The sequence below is a fragment of the Phalacrocorax carbo genome, chromosome 1, assembly GCF_963921805.1.
Source record: "Phalacrocorax carbo chromosome 1, bPhaCar2.1, whole genome shotgun sequence".
In the NCBI taxonomy this organism is placed as follows: Eukaryota; Metazoa; Chordata; class Aves; order Suliformes; family Phalacrocoracidae; genus Phalacrocorax; species Phalacrocorax carbo.
The window spans coordinates 51,564,826-51,592,074 of NC_087513.1; the positions used below are offsets into that span (position 1 = coordinate 51,564,826).

At 36.9% G+C, this 27,249-nt stretch overlaps 1 protein-coding gene across 4 annotated transcripts in view; it reads right to left on the bottom strand.

Moving 5' to 3' along the window:
- The window catches only part of CDK17 (cyclin dependent kinase 17), a 92,770-nt gene that overhangs the window by 36,438 nt on the left and 29,083 nt on the right, over positions 1 to 27,249 (bottom strand). The window contains exons 2-4 of one of the 4 annotated variants that reach the window (XM_064451274.1): positions 19,414 to 19,562; positions 14,811 to 14,849; positions 4,864 to 5,028 (exon numbers count right to left, since the gene is read on the bottom strand). In XM_064451274.1, coding sequence (XP_064307344.1) covers positions 4,864 to 5,028; positions 14,811 to 14,849; positions 19,414 to 19,531 — 322 coding nt within the window. In that variant the 5' untranslated portion in view covers positions 19,532 to 19,562. Of the gene's footprint in view, positions 1 to 4,863; positions 5,029 to 14,810; positions 14,850 to 19,413; positions 19,563 to 27,249 lie in introns of those variants that run through there. The other 3 variants (XM_064451283.1, XM_064451293.1, XM_064451302.1) reach the window with 3 other exon arrangements.

Below are 27,249 nucleotides of genomic sequence, written 5' to 3' on the forward strand. Positions count from 1 at the left end.
CAGTTCTTTAATACAATTGTCTTTTAAAACACTTTTCTGAGAGGTCATGCAATCCATTTTAGCAATTACCGCTCTCAAGATACTGTTTGTGAAATTAAGTGTAACAGCTATGGACACTTGTTCCCCAATCTATTTTTCCTCATGTTAGTACAAGCCCATTGATCGAGCCTCAAAGTCTATTTTCTTTAGAGAAGCTAGACAAGAGACAGTTATCTGGGCAACCTCACAAAACAAGACTGATGAAATTAAAGACTTATTGTATTCTAAGCCATGGAGCAATTACAGAGTTTCTTTTAAAAAAAAGATTGGCACTTAAAGTAATCATGTGATTGATTCTGTCATACTTTTTATCCTAAAATATACAATGTTCAATTCACAGAAGTATGTATTATGAAGTGACTATAAAAATGAGACTTTGAAATGCAACACTCAGAACTATAAAGAGCATTCTCATTGACAAAGGTAATTCTACTAAGACGACGGTCAGTCTATTTTGAATACTGCTGTGATGTAATTAATTCTGGTAAGTCTGGATAAGCTACATACTCATAACCAAAAGGTTTTAAGCAGGATACCGACTGTAGCATCCAAACAAATCTACCATTAAGCACATGCCTGAATTTCTGATGGGCTAAACATCTTCTGTCTAAAAGGGTTTGTGGATGTTTTAATTATATTCCAAATAGGGATACTTCTAAGCTTTTAAAAAGATCTTGACTGTGTTATCATCTAATATAAATGTGTTCCTTTATTTTGTTCAATTAAAAAGGCATTAGTAAAGCCTTATGTTCATTATTTTAATAGCATAAACCCAGGAATAAGGCATTAACCTAGTCATTTTAATCATTTTACACAGGTGCATGACAATAATACTTGATTAAGCAATGATGAAAATCATGCATATACTTCCTTAACTTCACTAAGCTTTTCTAAATGCAAGTTCACCTGCACCAAAGCTGCCTTGCATGGTCTTCAGAGGTTTTAATGGTTCAATAATTTATTGAATTGCTTTCACTGAATACTCAAGCTGTTCTGTTACATAGATGTTTATATTTTAATGTACTCTACATATCTTAATTAAATATCCAGTATGACCGTGTAATGAAGAGCTGTAGATGACTACAGTGTAACAGGAAAACTATGGAAGTATATTTAAAAGAAAAGGTTGTCCTCATTTCAGCTGTGGGGAATGCACCACAGAATAAATTCATATAGGGAACCTACAGTGCAGCAAATGAGAACTCCTCCAAGTGAGCTAAAATAATATCCACTAATTAGTCGGTAGTGAGTCAGACTGCATGATCTTTACATCTTTTTCGAATTATTACAGAAATGATCATGTGACTTGCACACTGGATTCCTTCCAAGGTACACTGTTCCAAAGCTTACTTTTCTATAAAGAGGCTAAATTTTATAATTAGTTTCACTAATAACGATTCAAATTGAAGAAGGCAATAGTGAGAAATTGCCTTTGCTGTTAACATTACCAATCTATGAAGGCTGTATGGAAACATAATTCCTTTCAATTCCACTATTTATGACAAAGAAACAAAGCCTCTCCATAACTCAATACATGCCTCAATACAACTGGCAAAAGCAGGGATCAACTCTCCCCTGGATGCTAATGAGGTTCACCAGGAGGGTTAGCTTCAGCGACGTGTTGGCTTTGCATATTCCAAGTGCCTCTCCAGTGTTCCCAGTAACATAAATATGGAACAAGGACAAGTAAGTTGGTTCTGCATTCAGCCAGGTCACGCACAAATAGAGTTTATTACTTCTGGTTCCATCATGGACTGCAGTAGTTAAATGCTTCTGGAGGTGCAAGAATTCAGAAGCTGTACAGCAATACATGAACTAAAAAAACCTCAGCTAGACCTTAATCGGCACCAGTGGCACGGCTGATTCACAATTTGGCCCAAGGGTCAACTATATTATTTAAAGTCATTATGGTAACTGAATACTAAATTAAAAATTTTAAACAAAGTCACACTTTTTAGAGATCAGTTCTGAATTTTTGTCTTTACAAAACATTTTGTCTTTACAAAACATTTTATAAAACCTAAAGCTAACAGAGATGTTTCCAAGTAGAAATTATTTAAAAGTATTTTTGGATTTTACATGTTACCACAACAGCAGGAACCCATGTTCAGTGCTTAGAAAACAAACAAAACTCAAAAACCCTCCTGGACTTCTCAACCCATTTTTGTGTTGATAATCTCATTCAAAAGGAAGCTATGTGAAGATGCACCTGTGGCAGGTCTTGTTTTAATGTGTTTTTTAACCAAATAACCATCCTTTAACCACCATTATTTCATGATATGTCAAGGATCTCTCTCTGATAGCACTTTTCTACTACTGGAATAGAGGAAAAAGCTGAAAGAAAAGAGGATGAATGAAGAAAGCAAAGGAAAAAAGTCTCGTGTAACATGGAATATTTGACTGTTTCATTTCCAATGTCATTATCCCATCGGAGAAAACCTCAGTATCCTGCTGAGTAATAACCATTCTCATATGGCAGGAAGAAAAGAAGGAAAGATGTGAAGAAGGAGCAGAAAAAGCATTAGTAATTATGCTTGTATATGCTTGTGTTATCTACCACCGAATAACACGTACAAGTAGCTTAGATTTTCATTACATGAGGAGTAAAAAAAAAGGCATCATTAATGGCATCATTGCATCCAAATCAAGAGGTGTTTAACATACATGTACATACACTCAGTAAATCTATTCCATACTACAGTGACATTACAAATTGTACATGAGTCTGTAGCTATTTAAACCATGTTATAACACTTCCTACAGACTAACATTAAATTTGTGAGTGCTATTTAAACACTTGATCACCTATAAAACTTGATCACCTGAGCAAAGTAAAACTAATGGCATTCTTCTGCAATACGTATATATGTGTTTTTCTCAGGTGAAAAATAAAGCTTTGAAAAAACTGAAAAATCATTTAAAAAACCAAGAAGCATTTATGATTTTTCCTTTTGCAAAGCTGATTTGAAGTTCATAGCAAAATTCTGAAGAGTAAGTTATTAGCAAATTTACATTAAAAAATTCTACAGGATGCTTTTAAAGGCAGCACAGAAGAACAAGAGTACAGAAGTATAGATCTTTGCTGTTAGTATACATCTGATTTGACAAATAAACCATAAAAGACTAAATATTCATAACGGGGGGAGAAAACGGGGGGAGAAAACGGGGGGAGAAAACGGGGGGAGAAAACGGGGGGAGAAAACGGGGGGAGAAAACGGGGGGAGAAAACGGGGGGAGAAAACGGGGGGAGAAAACGGGGGGAGAAAACGGGGGGAGAAAACGGGGGGAGAAAACGGGGGGAGAAAACGGGGGGAGAAAACGGGGGGAGAAAACGGGGGGAGAAAACGGGGGGAGAAAACGGGGGGAGAAAACGGGGGGAGAAAACGGGGGGAGAAAACGGGGGGAGAAAACGGGGGGAGAAAACGGGGGGAGAAAACGGGGGGAGAAAACGGGGGGAGAAAACGGGGGGAGAAAACGGGGGGAGAAAACGGGGGGAGAAAACGGGGGGAGAAAACGGGGGGAGAAAACGGGGGGAGAAAACGGGGGGAGAAAACGGGGGGAGAAAACGGGGGGAGAAAACGGGGGGAGAAAACGGGGGGAGAAAACGGGGGGAGAAAACGGGGGGAGAAAACGGGGGGAGAAAACGGGGGGAGAAAACGGGGGGAGAAAACGGGGGGAGAAAACGGGGGGAGAAAACGGGGGGAGAAAACGGGGGGAGAAAACGGGGGGAGAAAACGGGGGGAGAAAACGGGGGGAGAAAACGGGGGGAGAAAACGGGGGGAGAAAACGGGGGGAGAAAACGGGGGGAGAAAACGGGGGGAGAAAACGGGGGGAGAAAACGGGGGGAGAAAACGGGAAAAAATTGCATAGGACTTGAGTAAAATCAGGAATTGATACAGTAGTCAAAGCGTGCACACTAAAACCTGTTTTATTCTGTGATAATAGCTGCTAAAGTCCGTTCAAGAGGACAAAATGATTTTTTCAGTTTGAATGGTAGCACGAACAATAAAAAGGCAAGGTTTTGAACATGATGAGTAATATTACAGCAGAGGAGTATATAAGTGGTTTGACTACTATCTTGAAGACTCATAGCTTAATCTTGAAGGAGATCAGTTTATCATGCTTCTAAAGAAGGACAGACGACTGAAAAATTCATAAAATTCTAATTAAACTGTGACTTGCTCTCATTTTCTAGTATCAATTAATTAAGCATAATTTAAAATAACATAAAAGCAGGGTAAAACACTAATGGTGACTGGGGGCAGCAACATGACAAATTACTTGAAGAAAAAAAATTTTCATAACTTATTTGCCCCACAGAACCACAAATACAGCTCCTGACCACAACAAAAAGATAGTTATGGTCGAGTGGCCTTAATTTATCACTGAAAAAAAAGCAGTTCTTCTCTTACACTAATTAAAAATCTAAGTAATATACCAGTCCTTTTTCAATTCCACATATAGGATGATCATCCTCTATTTTTATCATATTCAATTTACTGTAGTTCTCACCAACGCTTAACTGAGATGGACACACAAGTCTCTTGCAAAGTGTTAAGAAAGAATATTTTCTAACTTTGGAAACTTTGCAACTTGTCAAAAAATTCCTGGGTGACTTCTGTGTGTTCTTGTAATCGCTTTCTTCCTGAAAATCTTAAGAGACATTCACTATCTTAAAAACAAATTTCTCTAACGCAAGAAAAAGACTACTACATTCCCAGAGATTTATTAACGCATTAGAATAACCATATCTCTTGCTAAGAATCAATACAGACATTATTCTTCACAGAAAAATGAGCTTAAACAAACAATGTAGTAAATTACCTAATCTGCTCCCATTTCTGGGCATTGCCATGAAAGAGCCGAGGCTGCCCCCTATGACGCTATGTGGTCTCCGTAAAGGGGGCTTCTTGAAAGATCCTGTGTACTGGTGGAGAAATGAGTGCATGCTGTGAGACGTTGGAGGCCTGCCATTCTTCACAATAGGCTCTACAATTCACAAGGATCAAAATATTCATTCCCACAAGCAAGTAGGAGTGTCAGGAACATGCCAGAAAAAAAAAAAGAAAAAAGAAAAAAAACAGTTACTAGACAGGAAACCACCACTCTGGTAAGATTCTCTTTCATACTAGAAGTAGACCATCCCACTACTGCCATTTCATTATTAACAAATTAATACAAAACATGGCATTATATATTACCTGAATTTCATTTTATTAAATTCTGTCACTCTGATGCTGGATCAGTAAATGACCTGAATATACAGTATAAAAATATTAATAAAACCAGAAAGTAGCTTTTAATATTAGTATAATTTTTGTTCTTCCAAATTAATGTTCTGTCTTATTGCACAATGTTTCATCTCCACTGTAATTTAAACAGACCAGCTGTTAAATCAACTCACATGATGAGCAAATTCAACAGCAAGCCTTTGGAAATATTCTCCCTCTCGAAATTCTTAAGGGTCACTAGTAGTGAGCCCTCACTACTGGAAGTCTTTAGAAGGAAACATACCTGTCTATACCCACCAGAGCTGTCATGTCATAATTAAGGTTATTAACTTAAACGATATCATAATAATTAAGTATTCAGTGAGTTATTTTGGCTTTCTATTGGACTGTGTCTCAAACAGTTCCTTGTACTTAGATTCAAAACCAGGATTGAAGGTTTTTTTACTTATTATTGATAAGCACTTTCAAAAAAGATGAAACATTAGAAACTTTAAAATCCGATATACAAATATGCATAGAAATTAAGCATTCATGTTCTCTCAGTAACCTCACTCTGCACACATCAACTGGCACTCAAGGACTGCCATGGTACTAGAATCAGTCTAACTCTAAACACACAGTGCCTTTTTTACCCCAACAAGGAGGAGAACAGAAGTCGGCCCTGTGTCACAAAACTAGACTTATCAGAACCACCGATGAAGTCATCCATACAAGAAATTAAAGAAGAAATACTGTCGCAACAGAACACATACCCAGGGGTGAGAGTCACGCAGAAGCTACGTACAAGCACTGTCCCCAAACATGTGCCCCAAAACAGTTTAAAGTAATTTTATTTTTCCATCATTTGATTATTACCATTACAGATATGTGCTTGCTGTTATTCGGAAGATGGAAAAGGCAGCAGCCATGCATTGAGCAACTGCAGCGTGCGTGCTGCTGGATGGAGAGTGACACCTCCCGAGGCGTTTCTGGAGCCACTGCTCCCAGGGCTCAACACAGCAGGGATCTGCTCAGAGCTCACTCACGCCTACTGGGACAGGGAGCAGTCTGGGATGCTATTTCATCACCCTGATTTATATTCTCACATGCAGAGACCCCAAATCTTGCTTTCCTTTCCAAAATAAAATAAGAATATAGCTAGGAGAACTTATTTTATGGAAAGCAGGATTTCAACGGTGAAGGAAAATAACAGCAACAAATACCTAATAACCTAACAACAGGATCCTGAGGGGAGCCCCATCCCTCCCCACACATACAAAAACATTTTGGCTATATTATGATGATTGGTCTGAAGCAAAGAGACAGAAGTACACAGACAGAACTACCCAAAGACAGGCCAGTTACTTCAAAAAACAATTATGCAAGCGATTTTTACATATAAATATGAGTAATACAGTAAGACAAAAAAAATCACTTTTAACACAACTGCTGCAGGAAAAAAAAAACAAGCCAAAAAAAAGCTTCAGGCAAAAAACAGAATGTGAAAGGACACACAAGCACTGCCACAAACCTGCCCGCATCTTTCAATAAGCGCCCTCATAAACACAGCTTCAAAGCGGGTGAACGTGAGGCAAAATACACCATACATCCATGTATACATTCACGAAGTACGATCAGTGTCTTCACCTTCAAAACTCTGCACATCTCTGTCCCAAATCCTTATTTCTGCTTCTAATGCATTGCATCATCCCTTTCAATTTAAGAGCGTTATCAGCTGCCTTGTTGCCTGCTTTCAACAGCAGGTTTAGCCTAGGGGAGCAGGCAGCAAATTCCTCATCAGTTTTTGAATTACTATTCCCATTATTACAACATGACAGGAAACACAGGTTCACATACAGCACAACTACTGCTTTTACTTTTTAGATATTAAAATTTACTTTCTACTTTCAAACTTTCTTACTGGTCTTTGGTTTGAATCTGATCTAGTTTCTAGACTAAAAACCTCACAGTAAGTTTACACACAGTGCTGAACAAATGAATGGTAATGCTGAAAATCCAAATACATAGTTTGTTGAGACAGTCATCACAAGTTATAACTGATATTTGGTGGGATTTAGTGGCTAGTTTGTATCATTTTAAAGTTACTATTTCATTTGTATTCCTTATATAAGCAATAAATAATACACATTAATCATGTAATTCAACTTCATTTTAAGTGTTTCTGAAACTAAATTTTTATGAAAGGAAAAAAAAAAAGAGCCAAAAAGATTTTTTTTTCTAGGAAACTCTGGGAAATAAAACTCTCCGCCTTTTGACCAAGCCCTGATACACCAAGCAAAGCAGAAGTCCCTCCCTCAGTTCTTTGTTTTGTTTTGAAGCCCTAATAATAATAATCATAGGAAGAAAGTGTTCAGATTTTTTTTTTAATATGGAAATATACTGCTAAAAATCACTCAAATATTTCTTGGCTCTGCCACTAGTGTCAATAGCCTTACGCTTTGGAGGGTAACTTAAACCCTGAGCAAGGTGCTGAGACAGACTGATGCTTGGTAATTGAAAACATATCTCCCATGGCAAGACAAAACACAAAAATGCAAATTCTGCATCAAAGTAAATGTTACTTTTCTCACCCTAGTAAGAAACTGAACTTGCGAAGATACATCTCAACAAAGGTCGGAGAAGCACCAAAGGCAGCACAGGAAAGGGGCAGGGTCACACGTCTGGAAGCAAAACTCTGCTTGCGAGTGTGACAGCACGTCGCCTCAGGCACCCCGGCCAGCCATACCCACCTTGCACATTCACAGTCACTGAGGATTCCAGTATCACAAACCACACCGGAGTGCATGCACACATGTGGGCTACAGCTGCATTCACAGAGCACTGAGTTGGTAATTTCTCTTGTAGGTTATGGCTTTTGTCTACTCATACTAAAATTAATCTATCTCCATAAACTGTGTAGCACGTAAAAAAGACCAGAGTTTATGAATGCACTGAATGACTATGTAGAGATTTAGTTTTAAGTTCATTACTAACATGACAGTGTGATGAACAGATTATTATTTGAAAGGTTTGTTTCCACGGCACTGGTAGATTTGCACACATTTTAGAGTTTAAAACAAAATTCCTGAAATATCTTAACGTATAAAGAGTTCAGCTCAGTTACAGGGATAAACACAGACAAAATTAATATGCAAACAGAACACATATATAAAAATGAAAGACAAATGGTTAACCTAGTAAGATCCAATTATACAGAAATAACTTTTGCCATCACAAGCAACTATTACCTTCCTCCACTGTCGTAAGTACTGTTCTAAATCATGGAGCCCATTACAAAATTTAGCAACAATAATTTAGGTCATGTAGTAGGACAGGCATAACTACCAACAGACAATGAAACAAAGGTTACAAAAACTCTCAGATTACTAGTGTACTTGTGACTAAGAGAAATATGAATAGTACTTGATTTAAGTGTTTTTAAAAATCATAATACACATTAATTTACAGAAAGGAAGGATCACATGGCATTCTCTTTATGCAATGGTATCACATGCAGACTTATGGTCTGGAAAAGTCTTTTTGTATATACAGGCAAGTTCACGTTGTTGTATGCGAGAAACTTCAAAAGAAATGTTCACATGAATTCTGCATTGCTCTCTGCCTCCTCTCTGCGACCGTGACAATAACAGCTAAGAGCTGGAACAAATACTGAAATTATCAAGCAACCTCTTGCTGGAAATTAATTTACAGGACTGTTTAATTTTGTGCATTTATGAGATACAAGATTTAAAGAAAGTACTGTTGAAAAAAGGCATCTTTGGACAGAGCGAGTTAAATACTAAGTACTCCTTCCAAAGTTAGAATTTAATTTCATTCATGTAAAGAATTAAGTTTTTTGCAGGAGTATTAATATGTTGAATCACTGCATTTAAAGGACAACACTGCAGTCTTTAAGGTGTGAACTTAGTGCAACTACCTGGTCTTGAATAAGATGAGTCAAAACTGTAAAAGTTAAATGCCTTTACTACATACATACATAAACTGCCTCTTATAATTTTATCTCTGTGATTACAGGTTTGGTTTGTCTTTAAGAAAATGTTCCCCTGTATAAAACTCACTAACGTTCCTTAGGCTATTGTCACTGTACTTGATAAATATAACTCAGTAACCACTCAAACGCTTAGCTGACATGATGGAGGTGCTCCTGGTAGCACAGTAGGTATTTTCATGGTGTATTGGCTTAATATTTAGTCTCAGCCAAAATGAATGATAGAAGTTGAGGAGAGCAGAAAAACACCAGAAAATCATGGTGCCTCTACGCAAGTGCATGGATCTACTGCACTTTGACTATCGTGCACAGTTCTGGTCTACCTCTCTCAAACAGATTAAAACTGCAGAAGGTATGATATAACCCACAGACTTGTAGGAGGGCTGAAGAGGGCACCTAGGAATCAGCTACATCCACCAGCTCCTCCAGCACAAGAGCGAGGGTTGCTGAAAAAGCCAGCCGTGGCAGGTTGCATATGGCGCCCAGAAGCGGTTTTTCACACCGTGCAGTCTGTGGAAACTCCTCAATGCGGGAAGTTACAACTATGAGAAGCTTAGGACACTCAAGGCGAGACCGAACAAGAAATCTGCTCAGGGTTACTAACTGCATAGAGACTCACCTAGTTCAGGAAGTCTCTGAACTAGAAACTGGTAGAGTACTCTAGGGAAATGATGTTACATTTTGGGCTCTAATCTTAGACTTGCCCTTAATTGTCATCCTCAGAGACTGAAGAACATCCAGGCGGATCTCCGGCTGTCCTCACGGCACAAGACTTCTGCCGCACCTGGGCAGTTCGCTGGTGTTGGCTCCTGCTGACACAACCACCCCAGCAAGGGCCTTATTAATTATTTTTCTTTAGCTCTCTTTCCTCACTCTGCTCTGTAATCTGTAATTCCAAACTGATGAAATTTGTAAATATAGAAAGCAAGCTGAAAGAGAGGCTTCTCAGTGGTTGTTCTTTGATTGTATTTGGTCAGTTGTTGTTTTATTATCTTCTTATTTTGGCTAAAAAAAGCACTTCATCTTTCATCTTTCAGGGGGTGTCAGCTCAATTCTTAAATTTCTTATGAAACATACTAAGCTATCATGCAAATCTAGTCTTTAAATGTCAAAAAAAGTTAATGGAAACAATCTGAATGAGAGTATTTAGAAATACTATGCTGGCATCCAGGATGAACACATGGTTTTCTTTTCAGTGCTCCTAAACGCTTCTTGAAATAGGAATGTGGCCTGCTTTTTTTGTTTGTTTGGGTTTTTAACATATGTATATAGACATACACACAAACACACACACGTGTATATACACACTTTTTTTTTTTTAATGCCACATCCATGTTATCTTGCCAAGTGTGCATCTTCAGCAAGGTTTAAAATTGGGCAATGCATGGTGACTGCACTGTTGTACTACTTGATTTTCAAGTTTGGCAAATGCTGAGCTCTAGTTTATTTCATTTGGATCGTTTTCTTGTATTTCTTGCATCCTATCATTCAAACTTCCATTATTACTGGCATAATGCAAGCTAACTACAACAGCACCACTCAAAGAAAACACTGTTTAAAATACAACCAGCCTGGCTTACTAATGTTGAAGAGTTGCTAAATCATGTTGCTTATCTGCTTTAGAATACACACATATATTTTAAGAAAACAGAGTGCCCAGTAAGGTACCACTGCTTTGCTGAGTTTGAAATAGTGCCAACACCAATGCTAACAAACATACAAGAACAGAAAGTAACCCAAATGAGACGCTGAAATCTTTCAATTGTGAAGTGACAGAAATTTATGCTTGAACATAAGTGGAACTGATTTTTTTTGTTCTGTAATTGTAAGAATTGCCAGAGCCAAGTAGAACAATAGTGTATATAACCAAGAAGCTTGTCTGAGGAATTAGTTAAACACAACTATTTTATGAGGTTATAAAGATGTATCCTCTTTTTCCTTTAACCGCAATTTAAATTAACCACAAACCCTGACCTGAAATTACTCCCAAGTTAAGCAATTTTTCAATAAATCCCCAATATTTCTTGTCCTAGTCCATCTATCCTAACAAAGAGCCACAGTACCACTCTTTCCTGTGCTGGATTTACTTAACTGGATTTACTTAATCTGAGTTCCAGAGAGACTGCAGAATTCTGGCATTTCTACGCAAGGCCTGAGCAACTGACATACTGTCACACATCAGTCAGCTGGTGGATTAAAGAAAGAAAGAGTTTTCATTAGGAATGTAAATGCATTTTAAAACACATTTTAAGAATATCTAATACCACATATTCAACTACCTCTTTTTCTTTTTTTGTGTCCCATGAGTATCTCTATTATGTGACAAAAAGACCAAGCTGGCTTTCAGATTTCACTGCCTAAAATTTTGGAATATTTGCTTCAGCTACGTTTAATAAAGAATCAAAATCACCTGTCATTTTCCCTTAAAACAAGCATCTCTGATAGAGCTGAATAAATCTGCAAGAAAATGTATTATTCAGTAACCACTATCCATTCTGGACATGGTAACCATACAAATACATAAATATATATTTTACTTTCATACAAATAAAGTATACAAGAGGAGTTTTTTTTCTAAAAAAAATAAGACAAATATCAGAGACCTAGCATTTATGATATCTGGTTTGGGTATATAATGGGGATTGAACCCAGGCATGCTCCATATTCTAAGTAAGGATGAACTGTTGTGTGACAGCAAACCTGCCACAATTCACTGCTGCTACCAAAAAGATGGCCTAGGGTCCTCCCCCAGCAAAAAAGTAGTTATCATTTTGATTTAGGTTTTTGAACTAGATCACCACAGGGCATGCAGAGTGCGGGTGCTGACAGAAGGGTGGAAGCAGAACCTCACTTGCCACTTTTAGCTGCAGCTTGACTTTGGACCAGCTCAATTGTAACAAAATCTCAATAAACACGCTGAGAATCAGTTACTGGTTTTTATAGGACAGGATCTACACAGTTTCTTTTCCACCTTGACCTCAACCTTGCTCCAGAAAACTTCCAAGGTTGTTGATTTCTTTTCCATTTTGATAGATTATGGGGAAGTGTCAAAACTCTACATATGTGGAAATAAACAGCCATTCTCTAAACAGCCCTGCATTCATGAAGCTTGCGATCCATCATGGTAACCTTTTAAAATTATTTATATTGACTATCTCAAATGCTACTGTCATATAGCTTAATCATACTTTGGCATCATCTACTACATATTCGTTTAACTAATGTGAATGTATGCTCTATTAATGATAACTCAATTTTTACATGTTTACTGGCAATAAAGAATTTTTTTGTTTTGGACTTGTACTAAAAAATATTTTGAACAAACTGCTTTCCTAAAGAAGCTGTTGTCAAGAAGCCCTTTATTTATTCAGAAATCCTAGAATGTAAGCAGGTGAATTTCTGACATCTTAGAGGTGGTGTGCTGCACAGTAAAATATTTAATTACACTGCTCTAAGACTGTCAGACCTGCTCAGTAAAATTAGTTGACTGCAGGTGATGGCTCCCATAGAAGAAATATTTAAATACATAAAGTAGCTATACGTGCTATGTGTTTGCTCTATTTGTACTCTCAGGGAGCTATATGAGAAGCACTGTATAAAATACTGTATATTTACACATTATTTTATGGGGTTGTTTCCTTGGACTCCATTATGTGGTACCCAGGAAAACATTAAGTCACTCTAAAAATAGAGCAACCACTTAAAACTGTATTTATTCATTAAATAATAAAATGAAACCTTCTAATTATTGACTAGTGCTATATTAAAAACTTAGCAGAACCTCAAGGGGTTGCCCCTATTGCTCAGAATTAATCCATTTCAGTACAGCAGTAATGTCCAGAGCAAATGTTCTTCACTTGGAAGAAACAGGGAAAAAAAACACTGGTAGCATGTTTGAAGAAATGTGCCAAGGGAAACTTAAACTCATTTAGCCACTTGCTCCCAGAAATTAAGTACCTCAATGGTTAAAATAGCACTGTGATGTCCTGTAATTTTTTTTTTAAAACCTGAGATGGAAAAGTCAGAAATATTTCCAAGGAGTCTGTTTAAACTACAAAACCAGAAGATACTACACAAGGCAAAAAATGAGATCAAGACATCTAAAAAGCACTACAAAAAGCCTTTCAAAGTTGACTTCACATCCAGTAAGTTTTTGCCTTCAGCCTAGGTACTGAGACAAAGATGATCACAATCAAATGAAAAATATTCAAAGCCAAATGTCTGCCCTTGAGATTTATATATTTCATACTGTTTAAAAGATAATTCTCAAGACAGTACTTCTGGTCATCTGGAACATAAGCATTACTGGAACATAAGCATGGTAGTCCCGTACCTCCTATCATATATGCATGACACATTGCAACTTACTGATCTTCCTTTTAAAAAGTGTAACCCCAGAAGGCATCGCACTACACCAAACCCTTCAGAACACTGTTTCAGGTACAATTTAAATCAACATGAGTCAGCATTGTAGCCAAGACAAAGCATCCCTGGCCTCCATCCTTGCCTCCCCACACAACTACCCTGTAGCTCCCAATGCAAGCATCTGTGAGGCCACACTGCCAAGCAAATCAGGAAACATAGGATCTAGCTCCTTTTGCCCTGCTTTCAAAAATAATGGTGTTGGATAGTTACATCTATTTTACTTTTCTATACTTAATAAGTCCATCTGAATGCCATTTGAGAACAAACCTCTACATGTCCATCAGTAAGCCTACGCTAGCAGAAATTTGGTGTATTTAGAGAGTCCACTTCTGCATATAAGCACCATGTTCTGCCAAATCCGCATTCTGCTTGTGAAGGAAAACACTTAGGAGTGGACACACACACACACACACCCCGCAAGACTACAGGTCTCTGCAGCATGCTTTCAGGCACTGAATTTTCATGCTCATTTCACTTTAGAAGCACTTCCACACATGAACAGAGCCTCCCGGTTTTGTTGGAAGAAGCAAATTAAAAAAGAAGGGAAGAAAGAACACTATGTTGTGCAGCGTACGTGGGATGGAGAAACCACGCTGAACAGTAATAACCAAAACTGATGAATGCCAACAGCACAGAAGGGTACATACAGACTATAATAAAAACATTGTCCATACAGTGTAAGGGACAGTACAAGGTTCAGTATTTAGCTGTGGCAACTGTCAGTGTTTTGCAGTAATCTGTAGCTCTAGAACGAGCTCTATCACTTCTGGGAATTTCCCCCCCTCCACCCCCCAATATTTTTATATTGATTCTTTCCTCCAGTATCAACAGAGAAATTGTATTGATTTATTACCAGTAAGTATTTCTGTGCTCATATTTTCAATTCAAGAACACTGCCTTGAAAATATGTTGCAACACATTGTTTTCCTTCCATACTCAAAGAATCACACATAGCAGATGGAATGGGAGTTTCTCAGCTGTACTGAAGATGATATGAAACGACTACAACTACAAAGACATTTGGATGTTCTGAGACAGTATTGCAGTGTGTCAGTTTTTATCAACATTCATTCCTCTTATCAGAGTAGTAACTAGTCATTAAGGCCTTAAACCTAAAAAACACTTACGCACTTTACTGTAGCTGATCCTTCCATTATTACTCACACCTGTAAAATTACAAAAAAATTATGCAAGTGTTTGAGAGACTGGATCCTATGATCACATCACTGAGCTAAAACACACCAAATGGAGATAAATATTATTCTAGAAATTAATGAAGCCATTTCTATCAGAGCCTCACTTGTTTTGGTTTATTATGTATGTGTGTATACATTTATATATAAAATAAAAACTGGCAATATAGAATGGCTTTCCAAGTTACTTATACATTAATGCAAGAGCTGTGGATGTATTTTTTAACGTATCTTGTAATTATTCTTAAAAGCATGCTTGGAGCTTGTGATAATGTATTTCATAATATTAGACAATACAGCCACATTTTCCGCTTTCATTAGAGAGCGTATTCATATGTATTTAAAGTATTTGCATAAATTTTACAGTTAATTGGGCTTTAAATATGCATGATTTGGATGTTACTTCTAGCAAAATTTCATTAGTATGTCACTGGCAAGGAAGAATTTCAGAAGCAAATTTAGTTGTCAACTGCCACAAATTACCATTTAGTATTTTTAATATTAATCTGAATACGTATATTAAGATAGAACCTAGAATTAAAAAAGCAAGCCAGCACATTGTTAGTGTGCTTCAATCAAGACAGAATGAAAAATAAACAACAAATCCAGCTAACTGGCTTTATATATTTAAACAGACCATGACAAGCTTCTGTACTTGGATAAAAGAATAGCCCAAAGTATACTTCATACAGTCCACAGTTCATAAGGCTTCAGATGTACATTAGGCGTTTCACTGGTCCTTCTATTTTTATGGTTTATGCACCTGATTTTGCAATGCTTCCTCACCCAGAAGCCAATTATGATGTACATAATTTGTAAGGCAGATTTAATTATATATGGGTTCCTTGTCACAAAATAATTTGATGGTGTTCCAAAAAAAACACCCAAACCAAAAGCAAAACTGTTGGTTATTCTACATTCAGTGCAATAGCTCTGTGCTACTGCCTCAAACAATATGGGTTGATCACTGCTAATCTCATTTTCCTGCTGATGGATGAGCGCTGCATACTGAGATTGTACTGACATCACACGATGAAGGAGGCTGCCTATGAAATGAGATTGCATACAAATGGTTAGCTGATTCAGTGGTATCAATGCACTGTGAAGAAATTAAAACTTACTTATCTATTTTTATGTCTGTGAACTGCAAATGGGACAATTTGTTCTGCATTAGGAGTACTGTTCTTTAAAAGTAGATCTTCAAACAACCCACTCAAAGCTGGAGATAATGTCAAAGTAGGTATCTGGATTGGAGCAGCAGTCATTTGAAATCAGAAGCAATTGTTCTGGGAGAGGAAACATTTGCCAGGGGGCTGAACAAGACAGGTTATTGCAAAAGGGTGACCATGAAGAAAGGTCCCTCGTACTATGTGTGTGTGATCTACACCTGGATCGCAGTGCTTAACTGGGACTTTATTATAAATAAATATTTACAAGATATGCATGTGAAAATCAGAGATGAGTGTGGACCTCAGGTTCTGTGGCTTTTCTATGGATGTAGACTCTACAACCACTAAGGCCCAGTAACACAGCCGTTTTTCAGGAAGGAAAAAAAGCTAACATCTATAAAATTACATCCTTCAGTGAACATGGCTATCAGAATGGAATGACAGGAGACATAGATGGGTGTTCGCTAGGAAGCAAAAAAACCAAACCAAAACAAAATTGGACAACAATGGAAGAAAATTCTGCTGTAAAGCCTTCAGTGTTCAGGGTCTATCCTTGCCTTCTGGCATGAGAAGAACAGCTGCAATGCCCTTCAACTCTCATTTCTCAAGTTCATGATGTAATGGTTCAAAATAAACCACATATGAAGAATCATTTTCTGAAGACTGTTTGTATCCCTGACTTTGATTCTCTGTAGATCAAGATATTGGCTTGCCTTTGATTTACTAGATGTGCTTTTTAAGTTCCTTTAGGAACAGATCCAAAGCCTGCAAACTAGGCACATTTGTGTTTCTTTGTTCCATGGGGCAAAGGAGCTGTTTATTCTTCTTAAAAGCAGGACTAGGAAAATGGTTACTCCTGCCTTCTGGGATCAGCACCATCGCAGTAAAAGATGCACTTTCAAGATCTTAATGCAGCCATCACTTATAAACTATTCTTCAAGAGACTACATCCTCTCATGTGTCCCAGCTGGACGCTTACAGTTAGCACTGCCTCCTTAGCACTTCCATTTTTTTAAGATGCCAAGGCAAACTTTTCTCATTTAAGCGCTCCTCTGTAAGTAGTTTTTTTACAATAACATCCATTTAAGGATTTTTTCCAGGCTATGTTCTCTACCAAACTTGTCTTTCACCAAAAGACAGAACTCATTCCCTTACTGTTTTTTCCAGCAATTGTTGTTGCCCAAACCCTGATTCCTACGGTCTGTCTGAAAACTACTCCTTCCAAAATATCTCAATCTGTGGGAAAGTTCAAGCTTCCTTTAGAAAAGCAGGACTAGCTGGTATAGCAAGCATTTGTCTAACCCTACTTTCTAAGAAAAGTAGGATTGGAAAAGAAAGGAAAAACAAAGGGAAACAAAAATCCACAAAGTAGTATCCTGTTCATCTCTGCAAGATCAAAGATAGGACAGATACTAGTATCTGCATTCTAGAAGTATCAGAAAAAGGAAGCAAATGTCAGTAGAACTTTTCTAAATGACATAAAATGATGAGTTAAAGATGACACATAGCAACAGCACAATTTATTACTCTTCCTCTTTGAAGAGGATCAACAACACTTTCATGTATCCAAAGACACTCTACTAAGGCATTAACATTTTGCAGCTGTAAGCATAACATGTATTGTATCACACAATATTAGCACATAAGCTTCCTTTTGGCCGATAAAATGTGGAAAGCAAATTAAAAGAGCACTACAAGCTAAACAATGAATTAGAAACATTTTCTTGAATTGTACTTTTATCACTTTAAATATTGACTGATAAGTTTGTCAGTTTGGCAACAAGCGTGCAGAAGACATCTAAGCGTGCAGAAGACATCTAAGTATTGCTGTTTAAGATAAGTCTCAGATAAATATTATAAACTGCAAATAGATTCATACATGGTTTAAGACAGAGTAAGCTGATGCTTCTGTAAACAACTTGCTGTGTCCTCTGTCCCTTGAGCTGGCACCCAGAATATGGCCCAGTTTAAAGGTTTTTTTAATTATTCCTTGTTTTCAACCTGGATCTGGTTTTCAACCAAATCAATTCAAGAACCCCGTTCACTGGACTCACTGATGCTGGTGACAACTTTTCATGGCCACTTCCCAGCATGAAAGTAATATTCTTAGTACTTACTGGCATAATGAAATCAATCTGTCAGAAGTATATACAGGTCTGAACAAAATATGCATCAGTAACAAAGGCTAGTACAAATGAAGCCACGTGGTACAACTGCTTGGTGTCTTGGAAAGCACTTAGACATCAGTGCAAAAATACTACAATTATTGTTTCAGAGTAGACCTGTTGTATCAACAGATAAAAAGTTGTAATAAACGCCTTTTCCAAATTATTGTCCATGGCCCGTGATGAAGACAGGACAATAGCAATGAGTATACTAGGGATTAAGGGTAAAAACGAAAAATATGAATAGCTTTGTTTTGCCAAAGGTAAATTCAACTTTCAAAAGCTTGGTATGCAACAGATCTTGGATGGGGTTTTAAAAGTCTGCAGGGCAAATTCCATTGCCTCTACTCCAAGTTTCCCAGCCCTGTCAGTTTTCAATGGGAAAATTCAGAATCACTTATTGGTGTGAAGTGGGGGAAAAAAAAACCCATAAATTTCAGACCACTTGACACTTGCGAAAGTCTTAGATGTCAGCAGAGCAAGAAATAACGCTAATCAGCATAGAAGATGAAATATAACTTAAATGCTGCAGCCCATGAAACAGAACAAAGCAGCAAAATCTCTCCCAGTCATTATTACTGCAGTTGCATTCAAAAGCGGTATCGTCATTAATGTGGACTTTATAGCAGCCAGTACACCCACTGGATCAGCCAAAGACTTGCACAAGAATGTACTGACAAGCTGGTTACCCTGAACGTTTCTAGCTGAAGAGAAGTACTGTTCAGAGACATGAAGAGGTGACAGAATTCTCAGACTAGTGCACTGCATCACCAATGATAAGGTAAACAGTTTTATTTATAATACTTAAGCAATTACTATCAGTCATATTACTGAATAATGGTTTTGAGAAAAATTTGAAGCCATATGAAGTTGATGTGAGACCCACTAAATTCATACAAGAATGGATCTGTTTACTGAAAGAGCATCTATGATTCTTGCTGCACACCACAATAAAATATTAATTTAGGTAGCTTTTCATAAATAGCTTATATAACATTTCAATATCAAAGCAAACCAAACCAATACGTGACAACATATCAACCTGTTAAAAGAATTAGGGTAGTCAAATGTAAGTTAAATCAAAGGAACAGGTTAGTGAGGAAGTCCATGCAATTGTGAAAACTGAAATAAAACCCAACAACAGTCACTTGAGCGGGGCTTGATAAAATTCTTAAATTTCTGGGAAATTAAAGATATGCTTACCGTTATCTTTGCTGCTGTTTTCTTCAATTGTCATTTGTTCTGCTAGCTCAGACAGCGATTCATCAATGGTCTGGCTTCCACGCAAGGTTAAGGAAAGTCTCCTCTTAAACTTTTTCATTCTATCAATATTAAGTCTGGCTTAAGGAAGCCTGAAAAAAAAAAAAAGATTAAAAAGCAAAAAGTGAGAAAAAACTAGTTCATCAGAAAACAAAATTTATTTACCTCACTTAAAAATGCAGGAAGGCTTACAGAAAATTTAGTTAATATGCAAGTTATCCTTCGAACAATATCCTTAAAGAAAGATTACTGTACTGGACTGAAGAAGAATATCTTGAAAGGTAGGTGCCCATACTTTTTTGCAATTCTTATTTCTGTTAGGGAAAATTAGAATCTTTGTTTTTTAAAAACCAGAACAAAACAGTTTTTAAAATCCAATAATAAAACAGTCATCTGAAAACTTATTGAGTGCGCACGCTGCCACCTCCTCCACAGCCTCTTTCACCAAACCTGCTGAGGACGACGACGCTGGAACCTTCTCTCTCTTTCAGCCCCCTTGTTTACAGATGAGAAGTTACCAAACTTCTCTATATTTTGCCCTTTTCACAAAAGGAGGAAAGGGACAACACTAAAAGCCTTGAACACAAAAGCAATTCTCAAACCCGATCCCACCTAGGGAAATAGATAGCCAGGGCCTGATAACTGCAGCTAGAATGGACGTTTCTCTACGGTCAGGCAATAAGGCTAAACTGGGAACAAAGCAGGAGGCACTTTCTCCATGGAAAGCGGTGAGCAAACAAGCAAAAATAACAAAGGTCCAGGCCAGTAAACATGTTGCCTCAAGTCTAAGCTCGTAAATGAACTTCACAGTGTGCCATGTTTGCCCTCACAGGACAAGAAGCACTGACCTGTCCTTCATTACTCCGTATGGACAATTCAACCTAGATGTTATTTCACAGTAACTTGTTCACCTGCTCATAGCCCCCAAGAGTCACACAGGCAGCAATAAAGACAAGCACAGCATAATTTTAAGTTGTTTTTTTTTTTGTGCAACACCCTCTTTGCACTCCAAAACGCACAATTCACATACAAAATTTAAAAAAAAAAATCAAATCTTCCTCAATGTCCTCCTTTAAGCAGAGAAATGCAAGAATTATTATGCTGAAGATGTACATTTAATAACAAATTGTGAATATGATTACTTTTATATTGACATTGCCCCTTTAAGTATACACATTTCAACTGCGTAGCTTATTCTTTGTTTAGATGCTACATAATGAAAAGGAGAATAAATCCGTGTAACAAGGTGGAAGGGTCTGCTGGTATTAGGAGAACACATACGAAGAGTAAACCACCACAAGACTAGACTGCGCAGGACAGTAAGTAATACTTAAGGGTGGGTAAAAGCAGACCTTTGGGATTTGAGCCCCAGAGTCTGAGATGAGCAGCACAATCACTGGCGAAGCAGCAGCAGCTGCATCCAAGGGGAAAGAGGTGGATTACAAAACAGAATAATGTCTTAGAGAACTACAGCTACTATAAGCAGAAATAGTCAGGCACCAGGTAAGATACGTAGGAAATAAAAATATAACTGCTGCAGATACAGTTAAGCCAGCAGTTTCTAAACTGCCCTTTCAAAGCGTCACTGTGTGTGCAATAAAGCCACACCTTAGTATGAATAATTTTGCTCTCTCTCACTCAAAAGCAGGATATTCTTATTGTTAAGAACCTGCATTCAGAGAATGTTCCAAGGGGAACATTTACTTTTCCTGTTCAGGACCTGCTTTCAAGACCTTATTTGAAACTGCTTTATTTCTACTTTTATTTTAACTGTTCCAAAACTGTAGCCTATGTTTCTCTTAAAAACCTAGTTGGTTTTTTGTTGTGTTTTTTTTTTTTTTTTTTAACTGGCAGGATGCATCCTTTATATGTGGTTTTACTCAATTCTGTTATAGTGTTCTCTGAAGCCTGCATCTTCCTATGTGTATTATTCTCAAAAAGGATATGTGCAATTTTTAGCTATGTAATGCCCTAAAGCTACCTGACGGCACAACAATTTCTTTCCAATTTTCCACTTGGGCAGTAACTGAAAAAAAAAGGAGATGCCTTTATATGGGAACAGTCTGTTCCTGGCTTTTGATCTTGCAAATATTTAAGCCTACACAATTTTTTAATTAAAAAAGAAGGTCTACTGCTGAAGAATATTACATATAAATTAACAGACATGTGGATTAGAAAATCCGAGAGACATTAGAAATCTCAGGCTAATAGGCAAATATTTTGTTAACTATAGTTACAAAATTTCTGCTGTTAAAGGAGGGTTTCATGACCGCTGAAGCACCATTTTTTACTAAGATTCTGAATTAAGTTCAGGGCTTGACTTTAAAACAGTTTAACATCAAAAAGGAATCAGGAGTGGGAATCCATGTGTGAGTGAATGCTTCCTTCTACTGAAATGTAATTCAGTTTTGTTAAAGGACAAGATGCTCACCGATACGAGGAGTGACCAGTATCTAGCACTTGGAAATATCTTAGCTTTTTGACTTCTTTATTCTCATTTCTGGCCAAAGTTGTAGAACCTGCTAAATCTTTGTCGTTTGAGACAAGATTTCAGTGAACAGAGCTTTGAAAATATGATCTATGCAATCCAAAGTTAGCATTGGTTCGCTAAAATGACAGCAATTCCACAGAAAAGTAAATTTTAATTCAGTTTAACAAAATTGAAGGGAACGTGTCTGATATTAATTTTTACAATTCATAACAGATGCATACTTCTTTTCTCTATTTAACAGTAAATCTAATTTAAATCCAAAATGGAGTTACTTGATTAGTAATATGCATCTAGTAGCTATGATGAGATGCAGTGAGACTCCTGATGTTCCCTTGAGTTCTTAACAATTGTGAAAAGAATACACTTATTTTTATTTTTGAGTTTTAGAACAGAGCCCAGGGCTTGACTTTCCTATTCTGTAAATTTATCTACTTTGAATAAGTCAAACCCAAATCAAATATTTTAGATGTCACGGCAGATAGACGCATACACTTGAATGCAACTAATGCAAATTCTAGTCTTCTGCAGACGGAATGAGGACAGGCAATCTGATACAATCCAGAAAAGCTGGCAGAGACACACTTGTTCAGTCCTTATACTGATATGAAATGAAGGAAGAGACAATATATTAAAAGGAACTGCTGCTTCTTACAAATGATCTCCAGTCTACCACTGAAAAGTTGGTATTTTTGTCTTTAAAAGCAACACAAGTTAATCACTGAAAACTATGCTAAAATTTACCTTTTGTACACATTTTTCTCCTTAAACCTCTAGAAAAAGTATTTTTCAACATTTATTGACTCTGCTTCAGTAGTCTTTAGTCTTCAGTAGCTTTGCTATTAATCTCATTTAAAAGTGATCTCTGTAACACAGTTCAGAAAAACTCCACTGTTTTTAAAAATCATCCAGGTAAGATCAGATTTAAACAACTGAGTCCTGGTTCCCTTTCTCTATGTTAGACCAATCCTTCCTATGCTTGTAGAAGAGCACTTCTCATTTAGTAAACACAGATGCCCACAACACCCTGGCTATACAGCAGACAGACATTAAAGCATTTTGATTCCAAAGCAATAACTCAGCTAGAATCTGCACTCATCTATTCACCCAAAATCAGAGGCCTTAAAATGCCGATGTCTAAAATTCTCAAAAAAACTTCACCACTCCCTTCAAGCTCCCAGACCCTTGCTACCTTGAAAGTGAAAAAGGGAATGCATGAGATGGTTATACACATTTAACATAGGCTGTGTGCTTAGTCCTTGTGCATTTAAACAAATTCAGCTCAAGTTTTCAAAAGCAATGAAGTAATTTAATAGCTTAAATTTTAGCCAGTTTATTTTAGGATGGTCACAAATATAAAAAGCTCACTAAGATTTTGCCAATTTAAAGCCCTTTGAAGTCAAAGGGAACCTGTCCTGCCACTTCAATAAGTTTTGGATCAGACTAAGTGCTGACTCTTCTGTTCCCAGAAATTATATTGCATTAAGATGCATCTACATAGAGATTAGGCATTTTAAAATTGTTTTTCCACTTAGATACACACTAAAGTTGCTATTTGACTGTTTTTACAAGCTTCTTTACAAGGCGGTAGTTGTTTTCCAAACATCTAAAGGCAGCTCTTGTTCTGAAAAACTCATTATCTGAAGACGACAGCTGAAGTGGGAGGAAAGGACAGGAACAAAAACCCTACATAACAGCAGCACGTGAACAACAGCGTAGCCCTTCAGGATGAGTTAACAAACTAAAGCCACAGGCGTAAGACTTCAAAGAAAGCAGGTAAGAGCACTCCATGTGAACTCCTAGGATAGGAAGAGGTGCAAACACATGTGGCACACTCAACCTGATTTCATAAAATCGCTACAACCAAATGGGTACATTGACACATCAGTGGGTCAAACTCTGTAAGGATGGTTTAAAAAATTGCAAAAAGTTTTACTGTGGCAGAGCTTTGAATAGACCTGAAGATTCTATCAATAGGCATTTTTTTAGGATCGAAGATTAAAAAAAAATAATCAAGTAAATCATTATTGACTGAAGAATAAAACAGTCCACACAGCTGGAAACAGGAATAACAAGAATAATATGGTCCTCCTCAGCACTGCAGTTGTTAATGATTATCAAAATCCATGGTGTCATTCACTGTATCATTTAAGTCTGAACAGATAATAATTTAATCTTCCACTAGCATTTCAATTACACCAGCTATGGATTTATTAAATATTTTCAAGCACATAAAAAGCCATACATCATTCATATCTTTGGCTGCATTAATAATTTTAGATACATCTAAAATAATAAGTATTTCGGAAGGTTACAATCCAAGCTTGTGTCAGAAAGAAAGGTCTGAAAAGCTTAGAGTACTGAAAACAATATTAATTAACAACAGAAGCAGAAGACACCTATTGAGGATATTGACCCCTTAATCTGAAAAGAAAACCAGCTTTGCATAGTGTTTATATTTATTAAACTTTTCAATTTACCCAAATTTAAAAAAGAATTAAAAAGCTATTGATCACATGAGCATGTTGCACATCAAATACAGAGCAAACTATTACTACACTAGTGAGAAATATATGGATAATTTATCTAAGATCATAAAAAACCAGTCTGAGCACTCATTAAATTCACATCTAACACAGATACACTTTCATATAATCACAATTCTATTCTACAAGAATGGATTATAAATATGCCATCTTACTCATTACATCTGTCCTTTGTATTGGTTTCAACTCACATTTGTTCACATCAGTGAAAAAAACCTTCTACTGCATTTTTCCACACTTGGTCTTTGGAAACAACATGACTCTGGCCAACCAGACTATCTTGTCAGGAATAGAACTACTTAAAAAGTTATTACCTTTTATGCTGCATCAGGTCAAAGAACTGACACCGCACAGACATAAACAACATCTGACAAACAAGGCCTTTGTTACCGATGAAAGAAAAATAATTACAAAGTATCACAGCCCAGTTTGACTCTCCAGTGAAAAAAGCATAAGAATCCTCTCAGCCTTTTCTTTATGAATAAAACAATATTCAATATGGAGTTAAAACTTTTGAGGTCAAGACCCTTTTTACATATTTATAGAATCACAGCCAAACAATTACTGAAAAATGGAGGTAGAAAGGTATTCACAAAGGTTAACTTCCTGTTCAAGGCTAGTTTTCCTAGTTAATATAAGCTAAGAGGCTTCTCCCAAAGTGAATAAGAGCATCTATATTCAGTTCCTGATCTAGATTATCAACTGGAAGAACCTCTGTGAATGGAGGAAATATATGGAAAGTAGCCTGTTCTAATTTAATTTAGATTGTGAATACTCTTCCTTACCTTCATGCCCCCAATCCTTTTTCCTTTAAAGGGTAACGAAGGACAGAAATCAAAATAAGTTATTTCTAAAAACAATCCTTTAAGTTAAAAAATATAGTGATCATTACTACAGGCATATTTAACTACAGTACTGGTACAGAATTTAGAAGAAATAAAATATATCTTGCAGTCGTTTTCATAATCTATGCCTGTCTTCTTTCTCTTGGAATCAAGTTTTACTTGGGTAACCACAGCAAGTTTACATTCTTTAAAATGTACACAAGCTTTCTCCCCATAGAGAAACAAGCAATATCAAATAGCAAAAATCAATAGAGACATTCTGTTTGATAGACAGAATCATAGATCTATTTGATAGGTCTCCCTAAATTAGATAGATTGTACTGATTAATAGTTCCACATTAATTATCAAGGGTTCTGTTCTCTCAACAGCCAAGTGAAAAAACACAGTATGAGTCTGGGTAAGTTGGCTGACATTTAAGCCAATGAAATGAATGAGCTGACTGGAAAAGCTTCTTGCCTGTGACGTCAGACCCATAAACTAAAAGTCTTTTTTCTCTTGAAGGGGAAGGCAAAAACCAGAAGGCTACATGAAGGTAGCATATATACTACCCATAAGTCATGGAACTTTCCATCTCAAGATATAATGAGCACTGAAAGCAATGTCTATAATTTTACTAGCTTTGATTAATAAGCATAATGCCTTAATAGAGCTTTCAGAAGAAAAAAATATTAAGAAAAGCAAGGTTGTTGCTCCTAACACTGAGATTATTTTACAACATAGCAGTCATCACTTCTGGGACCATCTTCCTCATTCTTGCATGTGAGCCAGTCTGTGGAAGAAAACTAAGCACAAAACCTCTCCTAGGCTCAAGACGACAATGTTAGTTCTGAGACTGAGAAGTACCTGCAATCTTTTGAGAGACTGAGCAATTTTATCAATAAAAGGCATGGACTTTCAAAACTAAAGGCTTGCTTCCCTCAACACGATTCAGGCACCAAATCAAAGAATCTCATACTGAAGAGCCTTCTCACCCTCCAGTAGCTCTCAGCCCAGCACCACCCGTCCTGCAAGCATCTGAACTTCCATAACCAGAGTCTTCAGCATTCACTTCTTGTGCTTACAAAAAAGTTCCATTTACAACCCAAGACTTAATGCAATGAAAAGCTTTCAAGTTATTTCAGTATTCTTGAATTGAGCACCAAGAGACACAACAAATACACCATAGCAATATAAACTAAGATATAAACTAATGACGCTTCCGATTTGGACAAAGAACAGTGGTACAAGTTTCTAAACAAAATAAGTTTTTGTCCTTTTTCTCTTAAAACACAAATTAATTACACCGGAGAAGTTGTTCAGGAAATCGTATCAGGGCCTGCTGGAAATTAACCACCAAGTGATAGCTCTAACAGAGCTCATCCCAGGAAAAAAGCTTTGTAATTATTAACACTGAAGACAAAACGAAGACCATGATAAAAATTTTATTTTCTATGGTTAATTGGTATGATCCCTGTAAATCTACAGCTGTTTTTCCTCCAAATGCCAAATTTTTAGGCTTGTTACTTGACGAACCTCAATACTCGTTCTTTATGGTGTGAACACACAAAAAAAAAAACCACCAAACAACCCAGAAGGAAAGGCCTTACCTTAAAAACTACAAGGCAAAAGTGAAACCAAACCCTTCCATTGCTACTGAATGCATACATGTCTGTACATATGGGTAATACCAAAGAGTAAGGTATGGTTTAGAAACAGCCAGCTTTGGATGCATTCCTCTCATATTTCTATGCGTGTGCTGAAGACAACTTAAAAAAAAAAGATGAGAAACAAAGCTGTTTCACAGTAATAGAGGGTTTCGTTTTGCTGGTACTCTTTTTTTTTTTGGAAGAAAGCACAACATAGCAACACAGGAAAATTTTCAATTAGCAAGTAAGAGTCACCATAAGCAGCATGATATAG